The following is a 15,925-nucleotide window of genomic DNA, read 5'->3' on the forward strand; positions in this document are numbered from 1 at the left end:
AATCATTAACATTTGCAAAACAGTTTTTTTCACTGGTATAAATACTTACTTTTGAGACAAACAAAGCATTTTGAATCTTGCTCAAAATGCTTTGTTTGTCTCAAAAGTAAGTATTTATACCAGTGAAACTGTCAGTGTAATCAAAATGACAAGTCCTTACGTTATTCTTTTTGTCAAGATAGTCAAACTGTTTTGTCTGGTTGTCAATATGTAAGTATTTTCTAATGAATAATGTGCAAGGTATCACTATTTTCTATGTTGCATAGCTATTTCAAAACTACAAAGAGTTTCACATTATTGTGTGTGGAGGGGGTTGATTTCAAGACTGTGGATATGTTTCAAAGTTTTTACTGTTGACAGACATTGTGACAGTATAAATAAAACAAAGGCTTTTACAGCATTGTGCAAATGAAAAATGACCAATATACAGTAAAGCACCCCTTGGTCAGAGCTGTGCACCACTGTACATCTTTCTATACATCCTGATGTTTCTGTCTGTCAGGTCACATATATGTATATATGCTAGACAGACATGACAACTAGTTCAGCACTTTTGCATGTAATGACTCAAGCGATGAAATAAGGCCAATTTGTTTTATGGGGTAGGACTATTCAGCATGGAACTATAGTGCATTTTGACCAACATGACAATTGGAAATGTAAAAAACAGACTTTTGTACAAAATCAGTTGCGTACTAAACCATTGCTGTTTGTTCAAGATGGGGAGAAACTACTTTAATGATTTGCACAAGTGACGATAATATGGAGTTTGAACAAACAGTTTTGAGAATTTCAATTCTGATCTGAGAATTGCGCCAAAGTGACTGAGAAAAACTATAGTATTAGTCCATTATTATTATTTTAATTCTATTTGACCACTTTAAGCTTCAATACTAATTGTTATTGTTGTAAGTTACTTTGGATATTTCTAAGTAAACATTAACAGACCCCAGCTATATTGCAACTGAATTTGGTGATGAAATAACTATAAGAGACCACACTAGCAGGTTCCAAGACACTGGTCCCATCCCTGTGGCATAACCCCCATGTTAACTACCCCTCCAGCACAACAACAGCACAACCCTGCAACACCAGCTCATTTGAACATGAGTTCACTCCTGGGGCTATGGAATCATACCATGTTAACTACCCATCCAGCACAACAACAACAACAGCAACAGCACAACCCTGCAACACCAGCTCATTTGAACATGAGTTCACTCCTGGGGCTATGGAATCATACCATGTTAACTACCCATCCAGCACAACAACAACAACAACAATAGCAACAGCACAACCCTGCAACACCAGCTCATTTGAACATAGGTTCACTCCTGGGGCTATGGAATCATTACTGGAAGTCAGTTCTGGCAGTTTGATCTTCTTGACTACACATTCTGCCCTACCCAATCAGGGACAATAACTTTGACTGCCATGTTTGATATTATTTATTGTCCTGCCCTTTGGTTGTACTCTGGGTAACAAGTGCCTAAAAAAGCCAAGGATGATGTAGAGCTGTCATCAATAATTTAAGGTATGTCAGACATCTGTGAACAGGCCCTGGCGGCTTCGGCCCACACACCAGCCATGTCCTTATATTTAAATACATTTCAGGTGGTCTGTCTCATTTGCCACGTCTCTCTCCAGCCTGCTCAACAGTCTCTGGAGTTACAATCCTCAGAGCAACGGTCATCAATGCAGGATGGTTGTGTGGAGCATCACAGGCCTAATCAGTTAAATGAAGCAAGTCATCAGAATTACCCAAGTTTACCTTATTACCAATTTGGAAAATGGAGGAGAAGTTTGCCATGTTTTAAGTTAAGTCTGAAAAGGTAAAAGGCTTCCATGCTGAAAGTCAGAGAATTCCCTGGGTATAAAGAGTTCCATAGTAAATAAGCTACATGGTGCTTCATGACCTATGACAAGCATAGAGAATGCTGATATGACACACTTTAGTTCCATACTCATGACAGCATCATTTCCCATACTTATAGGAAGCAGGTTCACACATATGGCTACAAATCTCTAGTGTGGAACAGCTCAACCAACCTACACAATTTATTTTCGCCCAAACCATAATCAGAACCTGACAACCACACCACAATGTCATTGTAACAGTATACAATAATGCTATTTTTATCACATTTCCATAAGCCTTCCCTATGAATTCCTTGTAACCTTCCTACTAGGTCATAGTCCAAAATGCATTACTTTCCTTTTTTCCTAGAGTTCAGAGAAACAAGATGTTCCTCTGTGGAGATAAACAAGTGCAAAGCAGTGAGAGAGCGGAATGCATCTGCTAGCAGTTTGCCCACTGGTCGTAAACTGGAAAATGCACCTGAAACTGAACTCCCCTTCAGAATTTCTCAGTCAACGGCCGATGGATTCTCTACAACGAGTGAGTTACCAAGCTCCTGGGGTGAGGTACCACAAGGTTAAAGTAGACGTGAGCTTCCTGTTAACCCAGGGCAGCCTCCAAAGAGGCAGCCTGGGCGAGCACACAGGTGGCAGGGCAGATTACAACTTAACACATTTTAACCAACAGAAATCTACACTAGTACTGACATAATCAACATCAATAGTATTTATATTCATCCTTAATTTATCCTTAATTAATAATCCGGTGTTAATGTATCCGGTATGTATTAAGCCTAGTCCTAGACTAAAAGAAGAACATTTAAATGGAGATCTGCATTGAAAAAATCCGCTCCGACAGTAACTGCTCTCCAACACCATCTAGTGACACAGCATTAGAGGTACAATTGATAATCAGAGATTGAGATTCAGGGCTCTTTCAATTTAGCAGCAAAGGGATTGGCTACTGCAGGTAGAAGTGCTGTTCACAAAGAACTACTCCACAATGAGATAAAACGATGATCTAGCATGTTGAAAAGGTGTATGAAAAAAAGTTACATGTAGAAAACCGTAGACAATTCTGTAACAAAATCAAACATTTAGGAATATGCATTTTTAATGGCCATTAATCATTAAATTGTTCCATAATAGCTCCTGCTCCATGAAGAGGTCTGTCAGTTGTTTTTTTCACCCACAGCCAAATGTGGTCCCGTTAGAGGATTTACCTTACTGAAGCAAGGTAATCAGCCAGGGACCTCAGAGAAGATGTTCTGGTGTACTCATAGGTCGCGTTTCTAAGGGAAATAATCCATAGGATTCTGCCATAGTAAACCTGATGCAGAATACATTTTAGGTGAGAAAATGCCCCGAGGACGCTTTATGGTTAGTTCTGAAGATGACCCCTGGATATGCTCCCTGAGACTTATGCCATCCTCACACACAGGTGAGCGCCACACAGCAGGTGACTTAGGTCCAAATGCTGGTCCCAGGTGAAGAAGTGAGCGCCACACAGCAGGTGACTTAGGTCCAAATGCTGGTCCCAGGTGAAGAAGTGAGCGCCACACAGCAGGTGACCTTAGGTCCAAATGCTGGTCCCAGGTGAAGATGTTCTCTGTAGTTATCTTCTGTTATGTAATCCGACGATGGCAGGTACAGGCTACATCTTTTCATAGGTGAGCTGATGACCACAACTAGTGCAGGTTTTCCTGTAGAGGTCTTCCTCCTCGTCCACCAGCTCTTCAGGGCCGTACTCATGCTGGTGGATGCTGGTGTCCTTCCGGAACATGCTGCTTCTCACTGCCTTCCTCAGCTCTGCCAAAGAGACATTGGGTTTTTGTACTGAGTGGGTTGTGGTAAACATATAGTGTGTGTCAGTCAGTGAACCCGCCAATAGTTCATTTAAAACATTGTGAGTCTGTGTGTGTATTTGATTAAGACCAACAGTTGAATGCGCACATAAATCATCCTTGACAAGCGCACACACAAATGATTTTGCATTATTGAAGACAAAGCATAGGTCAGTTTATTTACCTTTGACCTTCTTGTTGAAGCGTTTTTGTTTCTGGACCTCTCGGTTCTCCTCACGTGTCTCCTTAGCCTCCTCCAGCGCCTCCTCACTCCCCCACACCTCCATACAGCGCATCTCCACCTGAAACCACAGTCACCCCAGTTCAACATAGACCACCTCCATACAGCGCATCTCCACCTGAAACCACAGTCACCCCAGTTCAACATAGACCACCTCCATACAGCGCATCTCCACCTGAAACCAGTCACCCCAGTTCAACATAGACCACCTCCATACAGCGCATCTCCACCTGAAACCAGTCACCCCAGTTCAACATAGACCACCTCCATACAGCGCATCTCCACCTGAAACCACAGTCACCCCAGTTCAACATAGACCACCTCCATACAGCGCATCTCCACCTGAAACCACAGTCACCCCAGTTCAACATAGACCACCTCCATACAGCGCATCTCCACCTGAAACCACAGTCACCCCAGTTCAACATAGACCACCTCCATACAGCGCATCTCCACCTGAAACTACAGTCACCCCAGTTCAACATAGACCACCTCCATACAGCGCATCTCCACCTGAAACCACAGTCACTCCAGTTCAACATGGACCAGCTCCACAGGGACCACACTGGTTGTCACCTTTCACCAATATTTGTAATAGCACTTTCTTAATCATTTTGAATGACCTGCAATACAATTATTTTCAACATTTCCATTGCTGTACATGTAATATGCAACCGTATGTTTAACATGTACATTTTACCTAAGTAGACAAAGGAAATCAACTATTTAGTTTTGATATTGGCCTAGCAGCAGCAGCGATTTTACAGGACTTTGGTAGGTTAAAAACAGCACACTGAACCAACTTCCTCACTCCTAATCCCAGTGTTCATAGTAAATGTGTCTAGCCCGCCCGTCTCATTGCCGGAATATTGTCCGGAGTCCAGTGCATGTTTGAAAGGGGCTTAGGTAAGCCCAGTAGAAGGGGTGTGAGGCCACCTGCAGCTTGAGGTAGAGCTTCATGTCCCCCCAGTGAGTGTTGTGGGGGTTCTTTCTGAGAATGAAGCGTAGTGGTGGCTCCCTCTTGTCCAGATCACAGTCCTTCAGTAAGTAGTTCTGCTTCGCCTCTGTGCGAGAGATGAGCTTGTGCTTCACCTCATTGTCCCTAAAACACAAAGAAGTACAAACACACAGCAAGGTTTGTTGAAAGATGGATAACATGCTTGCTTCATATAACTTTAATTTATATTTTCTTTCTTTTTATCCTTGAATGTAATTCTAAGCTTTTTCTTTTTATCTTTTTTTTGTCTTCTTTTCTTCTTATCTTTACTTTCTTGTCTTTACTTGTTTGTATCGTCTTAACCTGCTGTTATTGAATTGAGGGCCTTCCTGTTTAGAGTCATCAACATGCATACAAATACAGATCCATACAGCTAGGCTTGAATCAGTGCAGAGGGGTAAACCAGAGACCCGTCGTCCAGCAATTAAATACATCCTGTTGCACAACCTATGTTTTTTTCTTTTTGCCTGCCTTCATGACATTTTTATTTAACATTTTACACATACGCCTACCACTTGTCATTTCTGATGACCAATTATGCATAACTTAAAACACATTCGCTTGACCAGTAAACCATAGCACACAAAGTAGATTAAATGACATCTATGAAAAACACACATGTACTGGAGACCTTCACCTTGTTTTATCCACAGCTGTAAACCGTTGGCCCTAATCATGCATGTGTGCACGTGCACACACACACACAGAGAAGAAAAATACTACTGCTTGCAGATAGATGCAGGTGCTTCCTTGAACATGTTCTCTTTATTTTGGGGGATGTGCCTAAGTGGCTTTGGAGGTGCGGATTTTAACCACACCAAGTTATAGCTAATTATTTAAAATTGTTTGTGTTGAAAATCGTTGTTTAAAATGGAAAGTGTTTGGTTACCTGCACTTGTCACATACTGCTAAATCAAAACTGTTGCTCAGGTAAGAGTCCATGAATGGCTTGGAACACTCCTCACACACCAGATACTCAGATTCGATTACAGGAGCTGCAACCCATGAAATTACATTCAATTAACATACGATCTGAGAAACAGAATGAACTACATCGTTAATTCAGGAGACATCTCAATAACACTTCACCATAATGCTAATAAAGTAACAAAACTACAAAACCACCATTATGTCAAATAGGCCTATTGTATGAAGTAGGCCAACAAGTAAAACTCCAACAATTTTAGTGTAAGCAGCACGCAGAACATAACATGGGGAAATGCAAAGGGTCAGAGAGACCGCGGTAGAGAGAGAGGGTAGGTGGGCCTCCTCTCAACACTGACGTTTCCAGTCCGTACCTGGCTGCTGGGTCAGTTTCTTTGCTATTTGTCCGTCTTCTTCATCATCCTCTTCAATGAAAAAGCCTGCTCCCGAATCAACTGTTTTGGCGACTTTTGCACAAGTCCCACCTGAAAGATGTATGACGGGGATTCGTTAGAGGTGAGTCGCCATTGCAAAAGGTTTCTCCAATACATCTGTTAAATATGAGGACGCGTACACCTGTGCCAGAATGACTTAGCTTACCTACCTTCTCCCAATGCTGAAGACGGTCGGCTCGCCAGTCGTGCTTGTCTCAACATTAGTGCCCGTTGCCTATTGCGTTCTATCTTAGCCAACATAAAAGCTGACAAAGGCTCGGACGTTGTTTTTGGCAGATCATGAGATGCCTTTCCTGCCTTTTCCTCCATGTTTGACACAAAATTAAAACTCTTGTTTTACCAAACACGAATAAAGGCCTATTTCACACGCCGTTTAGACGAGGCTGGGACGGGCCGGGACCGGACCGGACCGACTAGCAGACCTTTTTGTCAGTCATAAGAATCAGGCCAAAGATTCTATAGTTAACCGTCTCTGATCAGGCTAAACTAAAACCGGCAGGCTAACATTACAACAATGTTAACAATGAACGAGCGCTGGTAAGAACAAACACCGATAGCTTGATAGGGTATATGAAAGCTGTATTTTGAGCTAACATACACGAAGTTTCTTACATCGTAAACATACAGCAGGGCCAACGGTAACAAAAGGGTTAATTAAACAACTGCAATTTCTTCGTTTGAACTAGCCACCAAATAGTCGGCTCATGCTCGCCCTCTATGGCAGTGGAGTTGTAACGGGAAGTTATACGGACAGGTCATGACACCATGGGCAAATTCCTAGTCAATTTGCACGTCGTCTCGCGATGATATTCGAAAGATTTTTGGATGTAGGCTAGTGTTCTCTTGTTTGGTGGGTAGCCTATGTCACAGGTGCTATCATATCAGCAAGAACGTGTAGCAAGTGAACACAGTGGGTGCAGATAATTTCTCTGTCTATCCTCCCTTCCTTCCATCCTTCCTCCTGTCCTAGCTGCTCCTTCTAATTAAAATGATGCATCATGCTCACTCAAGCATGATGCGGCGCATCACCTCTTCAGCTAGAATAAACAAATTGCAGAGAATACGAACTTATACCCAAGTCTAAAAATATCATATGAACTGCAGTCAGAAAAGGAGGTACGGTTGGGGTCCATTGTTGTTCCTTAGGGTACACATTTTGGTGATGTTACCACAATTGATAAACTCATGGCAGAGATTTATTAACAACCTGGGGGTACAAACAGCGTATGGCATCACTTTAATGCCAGTTGTATTGAGAATCAAAACCCAGAATTTGATAATGAAAACTCAGAATCTGTAACCGAGAGCACTGTCATCTTAGCCTGGCGGGGCCATCCTATATCACTGAGATGTATAGTCTGGCATCGAATCATTCACCTAGCTTAATCCAAGGGGCGGGCAGAGAATTGTCTTTCAAACTGCCTAGGCATGCAATAGGCCAGCGCTACGACCATATCCGTATCCGGTAGGCAAAACGGCAAACACATCCTTCTTAGAAAGGAATGACTTAAGTGCATTGTGTTGCTCAACTTTCAAAGAAAAGCACAAGTCCAACTCCTCCAAAGTTGACGCCAACGCTGATTCAAACAACCGCTCTTCGTTCGCCATAGCCACCTTCCTTGTTGTTCACCGTCACAGGACTGTCGTTATCCTGTTAAGCCCGCCTTAAGACTCTCTAACGAAATAGAGCGATGTGATTGGAGAACATCCACGGTGTTAAGCTAATAGAAATTCCTATGGTTCGATACTAGACGTACAGGCTGAGCAAATTAATTTGCCGCTGCTAGGGTGCGTCTAGATTTCTAGGCTACTGTCATCTCCCTTTCTCTTGGAGGTCCTTCTCAGTTTCGATTCTCTCAGACATGCTCTCTGAGTTCTAAAATATTCTAGCTTTAGTTTTGGCATGGTTTTGACAGTAGGTGGGCCGGATGTATTGCAGGATGCTGGAGGGTGGGATTTAGTCCCTTGGCTACTGACCAAATCCAAAATTTAGTAGGTCTACATGGACTTGGGACGTTCAAGAAATCAGGTGGCCTTTATCCCCTAGGGGCGCTGCAATTACCAAATGCATTTTGTGTTTTTGGACGTTACGTTAATGCACGTAACTTTTGACCAGTATGTCTGATTGTCAAAAGGTATAGACCTCTCCAGAATATATCCCGCCTCCTAACTTCCGTATCCATCCAACTTCCGGGCGTGGATTGTCTATGGGAAATAACATGGCGTTTTGAAAGATCGTACCTGTCAAACTCTGTAGGCCTAGGTGACAAAGTAGAAAAAGCTGCTGGGCAGATTGGCCTACACACTTCTGCGATCTAGTTTCCACTGGATTTTTTGATTTTCGGTGCCGTTTAAGTAGTATAGTCTATAGTATACTACTTAAACGGCACCGACAATCAAAAAATCCAGTGGAAACTATATGGCAGAAGTGTGTAGGCCAATCTGCCCACCAGCTTTTTCAACTTCGCTACCTACAGATGTTTTACCGGTATGATATTTCGAAACGCCATGTTATTTCTCATAGACAATCCACGGCCGGAAGTTGGATGGATACGGAAGTTAGGAGGCGGGATATATTCTGGAGAGGTCTATACCTTTTGACAATCAGACATACTGGTCAAAAGTTACGTGCATTAACGTAACGTCCAAAAACACAAAATGCATTTGAGATAGAATGTTGCGTCGTGCAGGATCCAGCATGAATGGGTTAAAGGGCGTATTTTCAACGTGTCATACGCAGGGAAAGGTATCTAAGTCTCATGACCTCACCACAGGTGTGCCTCAGGGATCAGTATTAGGACCCTTGCTTTTCTCTGTTTACACCACTTCCTTAGGTGAGAGCATTCGCTCCCATGGATTTGACTATCACTGTTGCAGACGACACTCAACTTTACCTGTCTTTCCCACCTGATGACTCTAGCGTTTCCCACCGGATTTCTGCATGCCTTAAGGATATTTCAGCCTGGATGAAAGATCGGCACCTTCAGCTTAATCTCTCAAAAACTAAGTTTTTGGTGTTTCCAGCTAAAACAGCTATTCCCAAACAGATTAACATCAAACTTGACTCAACTTCACTGACCCCAACTAGATTGGCACGTAACTTGGGCGTTGTAATTGATGACCAACTTAACTTCTCTGAGCATGTAGCTTCTATTGCAAAATCATGTCGGTTTATGCTTTACAACATTAGGAAGATCAGACCTTATCTGACACGAGATTCCACACAACTTCTTGTTCAAACCATGGTCATCTCCAAGCTGGACTATTGTAATTCACTACTAGCTGGCTTACCCGCTTGTGTAATAAGATCATTACAGCTGATTCAGAATGCTGGAGCACGCCTGGTCTTCAATCAGCCAAAGAGGACACATGTAACTCCTCTCATAGTTACTCTCCATTGGCTCCCTACTTTGGCCTATAGGACACTGACTGGATCTGCTCCTTCATTTGCCAATTTTATTAGGCTATTTATTGAATTGACATTGTTGTTTATTATTGCTATTCTCCTTATTATAGTTTGACCAACATTTTAATCTGTTCCCTGTTATATTTTAAATATTATGTTGTTTTTTGTATTTGTGTGTCGCTTTGGACAAAGGCGTCTGCAAAGTCCCATAACCATAACCATAACCTTGCAGTTCCTCAGAAATACAGTCATTATTATTATTGGGGGCCAAGCAGCGAAGCTGTGAAGGCACCCATTGTGTTTCTATCTTTGGGGGCCAAGTAGCGAAGCTACTAAGGCACCCATTGTGTTTCTATCTTTTCTTGTTATTATTGTGCATCTTCTTCTTTCTTCTGCCATTGATGTCTATGGCAGCCCATAGAACAGTCTGGTAAAACATTCTAAAATTTGCCATTGATTGGGGACATTCCCATGATTCTTTTCACCAGGTTTTATGTTGGCAGCTCGAGCATTCTAGCGCCAACAACAGGTCAAAGTTGGGCTGGCATTCATGCACGTACGTTTGACCTACGCACTTTGGAATCCTTGGACCAAGCCGAGTTCAACGCACCCTATGACATCAATTTCCGACATATTGGATTTTATCGAAGGTGAAACAACATTTTCAGAGGACACTAATTTTGTCCAATCTTCACCAAACTTTACACAATGATCATGTGTAATGGCATGATCATTAGACCAAGCCTCACAAAGGTATAAGCTTTCGCCCGCAACAGCCAATCAAAGTTGTCGGCGAAACCACAAAACAGGAATTGACCTTATATCTCAGCCAATCTTTGGTTCCTTGACATACAACCTACAGTGAGTGCTTCCAGCCATGTGTCTAAGGTAGCCATGGCAATTCCAGCCATGGAATTCTTGGACTGAGCCGAGTTCAGTGCACCCTGTGACATTGGATTTGATCAAAAACACACAAAAAAATTCACAGGTCACTAATTTGATCTGATAGTCAAATTCGGTGACAATCTTCAGCTATATTCAAAAGTGTTCCCCTGTAACAGCCTATCGAAATTGATGACGAAGCAAACAGGAAGTGAGCTCATATCTCAGCTTCATGTATCAAAACCAAACTTGGTACATGGACTATGGACTAGGAGGACACTCATGAAATTTGGTGACCTTTGACTTCTATGGGTATTTGGGCACTGCAATTAGCAAAAGTGCATCTTTGCAATTGTTGATGTATTTAAAACTTACTAGCGGTGTTTTTTACTACTGTAAGCAGTCTGTTCATCACCAAATTTGGCATAGACCATCTTCAGCCCAAGCATCACAAACATCTTGCTTTTTGAAGTCGTATTCAAAATCGTTCATCCGTTACAACTAATCGAAATTGGTGGCGAAGCCGCCAAACAGGAAGTGACCTTATATCTCAGCCAATCTTTCGTTGCTTAACATGAAACTTGCTGTGACTGTTTACAGCCATGTGTCTGATGTTGTCATGGCATCGCAGTGAAGCTCCGAGGGCACCCATTGTGTTTCTATGTTTTCTTATTTTTAATGCATCTTCTTTCTTCTGCCATGGGAGTCTATGGCAGCCCATAGAACCATCTGGTAAAAAGTTGTGAATTTGGCACACTACTCAAAAAATAAGTAATTCCATTGTATATCCTTTATGTTGAACATAATTAGGAAATAACACTCCACCAAGTGCAGATGTTTGATTGGAAATACTACATTTATTGGCAAAGATTCACTATAAGATCTTTTAAAACAATGCATTTGAACAGTCCAACACATACATGGGCAACATACGGCCCGCGGGCCACATCCGGCCCGTGGGCTTTCCCTGACCGGCCCGCGTAAGGTCCGTGAAAGAACAATAGTCAAGAGCCTAGCATAGAGATAATGCACGCAAATCAATATCGTTGCTTTTATTTTGAAAGCGACTGCTATTTGTACGCCCATACATTTGTGCGTGGATGCATACTATGTAAACACCCTCACTGATGTGCTGGTGAATAGAATTTATGCTTCTGCGTCGACACAATGCAGTTGCCTTTAAGTCAGCGTAAACCTTTCAAAGTTTTGTGTGTCTTATGTCTGCGTCGCTCACCACCGCAAAGGTTGTCAGAACGAACTCCTGCTGTTTGTTGGCGATACGAAGTGTTAATTTCAAAACGTTACTGGCAGATAGATAGTTTACATTCGGATAACCTCGTCATTGTAACCAAAATATGTCTGAGTTTATTTACAAAGCTTATGTTAGCGAACTAGTATGATGCTACTACCCACAGGTTGCTTGAAGCAGCCGGCTCAACACAGAGGGCGAGTTGACCAATCACAGTTTTGTGCATAAAGTTAAAGCAAAAACATAGCCTACATTTTTTAAATAGTTTTCTTTGTGCATGTTGATTAACTAATGACAGCCTACTATTGTCTGCTCCACATTTTCATAGTAATTCTGCATAGAGTTAATTTAATGATGGTAATGATTTAATGATGAAATATTGCTGAGTGTTGATGAAATGGTGGCACAGGCCTATGCTTGTACTGACTCCTTCACATTTTCATGGCCTAGCCTAATTATATAGATATTGTAGTACTTTTTTATATCAGTCTTTGAAAACTGAAAAAATAAATGTCAATGTCAAAAAATCGTTTTCGAGAATGAGGATTAAATACTGGACATAGATTAAATAGCCTATTGCTGTTTTTCCTTTGTCTCCCTCACATTTTCATCTGTTCTTACGAGTAGTAAACAAAACCATATGATTTACTTAATGTTATACAAGAACAGAATAGAATTGGACAGAATTGAGTTCAGACTTGAGTTCGGTATTTTGGGTCCGGCCCTCCTCAACAGTCCCAGTTTGTCATGTGGCCCCTTGGGGAAATTAGTTGCCCACCCCTGGTCCAACATCTAATTTTACAGTCTATAATATGAGTATATAAAGAAGCACAAACAATTGCAGTCTATATTTAAATATGTTATATGTTAAAAGTGTAGTGATTATCAATCATGGTCTAAAAGAAAACACAGACACGCTGTTTATTACAGTATTGTCTAACATTGTGTGAATAACAAGATCTCGAACTTAAAAAATGTAAAAGCTCAAGCATTGATGTTTACAACTCATTTACCCGATGACTTAAGTACTCTGTGCCAAGCTTAGTACCCAGTACACTGAAATGTACTTGTCGCACAACTTAAATAACCATTGTGTATACAATCATGTAAATATGCTAATATATGTGTTTATGAAAGTGGTGAAATGAATTTGTATAAGATCTCTACATCACAACATTTGGGGTTTAGCATATGAAAAATAAGTTGTCTATCCTCAAAGACCTTCACCTTGTTATGTCTGTATGATGTCATTTATGTTTTACAAGACAAGTAAAGTAAGAAGTCATGTCATGGCTTTGCATTCACAGTCGACCAATCACAGCCTCAATATACAAATTTGAACTTAAGTCCTTTATACCTTAGGTACTGAATCAATATTTATTCTTCTTCATAAAGACACAGGCAAGCTAGCTAACTGTCAGCTGCAGCAGCCAGTATTTGAACAGTGTGTTGGGGGTAGGGCTAGATAGGTCCCAGTTCCCAAAATGAAAAAGAGGGTTTAAAGTTACATATAAACCATTATAAGGTCATGACGGGTTATTTCATGAAAAAAGAAATATGTCTGAGTATTTATTGTGACTAACAGAAGAGTTTTGGGGGTGTAATAAACTGCTGGAGTCTAACTTTAATAAAGCATCCACCCATTATTATATACATCATTTGATGGGGCAGATAGAAACTGAGGAGATGATAAGAGGAGATGAGTTCTTACCTCCGTCATTATCACACGGAGAGAAGAATGGGTATAGTTTCTCAGTGAAGGTAACATTAGCATAAGAGTAGAGATGATACCAACAGTCTGCATCATAAAAGGAGACCAGACCTGCCTCATAATCCACAAACACCCCCACAATCTGGGGCTTCTTCTTCAGGGAGAGGGGAACACAGGGATCAGCTAGTGCTTTATACTCATTCCCATTACGCAGCCATATTGTCCAGTATCCCTTCCTAGGGTTCAGAGTTATTTTCTCCTTCCTGGTAATGGACTCTGGCCACTCCTAAGTCCCAATCAGTCTTCCCCTTGACCTGAACCTCATAGTAGAATCTGCCAGCAGAAACCCCTTGTTTTCCCAAGATATTTACATTAAGATTGAACCATTTTGGGTTGTAAGGGACATTCTTTTGTGTGCCGCCATGTCTCACTTGTTTCCCATCAGCAGACAGGATTAGATAGGCTTCTGCTGTGTCCAGATCAAGAGTCACATTCACTAAGACAGAATAAAGACATGGCAGCTTAAGAAATGTATTTTGTCTGAAACAAAATGATACAAGCTATGCGAAATGTTTGTGAGGACTGTTTTATAAAAACTGTCTGTGTAAGACTATGTAACCCATGTAAACATTTCCATGTTCCTCACTACAATTACCTGTAATGTGTGCTATTAAAGACACATTCTGTTGCTGTGAGCCTCTTTGACAAGCCCAAGGCCACAGGGTAGACACCTTTTTTGGTATACCTGGCTTCAGTGATTTCTAGTGCTGAGACAAACTCATTTACAGACAGACATAGTGCGATAGCATATAGGTCGACTCTGCTCATAAAAACTAACCCAAGCACAATAATAATTCCCCCACAGCACACTCCCTGCCAAAAGTTTATAAACACCTATACTCTTTCATGGGACTTTATTTTTCTGATTATGTTTACAACGTAGGACAAAACTACCCTGGAAATTCCAGAGTTCTCACAAAAGCACAATTGAATTGTCTTTGCGAGACACTCTGGCAATGAGCAATGAGGCACGTTACTTTTACCCCTTGCATTGCGAGGAACCAATCACATCGGTGTATCTGATATAGGCAGGCCATGAGGCGAGCTAAACAGATGACTAGCGCTGCAACGAATCAGTCAGTAAACATTGGTCGTAGTGTTATCCAATTGCGTGCAGTGAGATTTTCAAATGCATGCTTGGTGCCGCCCCTTGAGTTGGGCCTTTTTCATTATCCGTGGCCAGACCCTTAATCTTTCTAGAATATTAACACACTTGAGGTGATATATTAAACAAAAAGAGTAAACAAAGCAATGTGTTTTTTACTCTAAGCTCTTCAAAGCAGCTAACTTTTGCTATGATGACAGCATTTCACATGCTGAATACACTGTAAAAAAACGCGGTCTCTGTGGACAGCCCAGGCTCCAAAAACGGCAACAAAAACAACCTGGGCAAACCTAGCCCATGAAAACATAGCAAATCACAGACGAGATGCGCGTTTAGGAGAGTTTCAATTGCACGGGAGCAACACGGGATGGAGGGGGAGGAAGTAGCGAGCTAGCTCTCTGTTTTGTTTGAAAGTCAACAGAAGTGACGTTACCCAGCATCGCTTAGAGCAGACATGTCAAAGTCAAGGCCCGAATGAATTATCTACGGCCCCCGGGATGATATTAGTTAAGTATTAGAACCGGCCCGCAGGCCACAGCCGCCGGCTGCTGTTTTGCACGCACCAATACTCCATTCCCCACAATGCAACGGTAGCCCACGAACTCACTGCGGCGCCGCAAGTGGGCCTCGGCTTCATTATTCATCAGTATTCAGTCAGGGCAAATGTCAACTTTCATCTACCCCCCTCCCCAGTGTTGTGCCTGAACGCGTTCATTGAACGAAAGTTCATGAACTCGTTCATATTACAACATTGTGTGATTGGCGTCATAACCTCGTAACTGACTTACCGGCTGAGTAATAAACTTTTTTCCGAAATCAATGCTAACGTGACGTAATTTATCTCTCGGTGCAGCTATCACAAGAGTTACACGAGTCAGACTACGTGCCTATGTTACATCTACGTCCCCTGAGCCTGCGCAGAAAGCCTCGTCAACCAACAGGAAACGGTTGAAATTTGCTTCACCCGCCTCGACTGACGTCTACGTGATGACTGTCCATATCTTTTACTGTCTATGGTAAAATGCCATCTTCCTTGTTGACTAAAGTTAACGTTATCGTTCTCGCGCTGACAAACAGCTGCTCGCTCTGACAGGAGTAACCGGAAGTTGTCCCTGGCCAGTACTGTATTTTATGTTAACCTGTTTAGGTGTGTGTGTGTGTGTGTGTGTATGTGTGTGTGTGTGTGTGTGTGTG

The 15,925-nt window shown here is 41.9% G+C and overlaps 1 protein-coding gene and 1 pseudogene across 1 annotated transcript; both read right to left on the reverse strand.

The window, feature by feature from the left end:
- Positions 1-357: 357 nt before the first annotated feature.
- Positions 358-6,960, reverse strand: LOC143134555 (DNA repair protein complementing XP-A cells homolog). Its single transcript, XM_076295018.1, has 6 exons — positions 6,468-6,960; positions 6,238-6,348; positions 5,829-5,934; positions 4,879-5,044; positions 3,886-4,003; positions 358-3,666 (listed from the first exon to the last, which is right to left on the reverse strand). Exons 1-6 carry the CDS (start codon positions 6,625-6,627, stop codon positions 3,512-3,514), a joined length of 816 nt encoding a protein of 271 aa, XP_076151133.1. The 5' UTR covers positions 6,628-6,960; the 3' UTR covers positions 358-3,511.
- A 6,550-nt stretch (positions 6,961-13,510) lies between these two features.
- Positions 13,511-15,375, reverse strand: LOC143133516 (nuclear factor 7, brain-like; annotated as a pseudogene).
- Between the last annotated feature and the right edge of the window lie 550 nt (positions 15,376-15,925).

Source organism: Alosa pseudoharengus, unplaced genomic scaffold (assembly GCF_046254945.1).
Source record: "Alosa pseudoharengus isolate Yale_2024_CS ecotype anadromous, Long Island Sound unplaced genomic scaffold, YU_APseudo_1.1 YU_APseudo_1.1_scf_2, whole genome shotgun sequence".
NCBI lineage: Eukaryota > Metazoa > Chordata > Actinopteri > Clupeiformes > Clupeidae > Alosa > Alosa pseudoharengus.

Coding starts and splice junctions, on each gene's coding strand:
- LOC143134555 (XM_076295018.1), bottom strand. CDS start 6,627: ATGGAGGAAAAGGCAGGAAAGGCATCTCATGATCTGCCAAAAACAACG. Junction 5,045..5,828: donor GCAGTATGTGACAAGTGCAG/GTAACCAAACAC, acceptor TTTGTGTTTTAG/GGACAATGAGGTGAAGCACA. Junction 3,667..3,885: donor CTTCAACAAGAAGGTCAAAG/GTAAATAAACTG, acceptor TCTCTTTGGCAG/AGCTGAGGAAGGCAGTGAGA.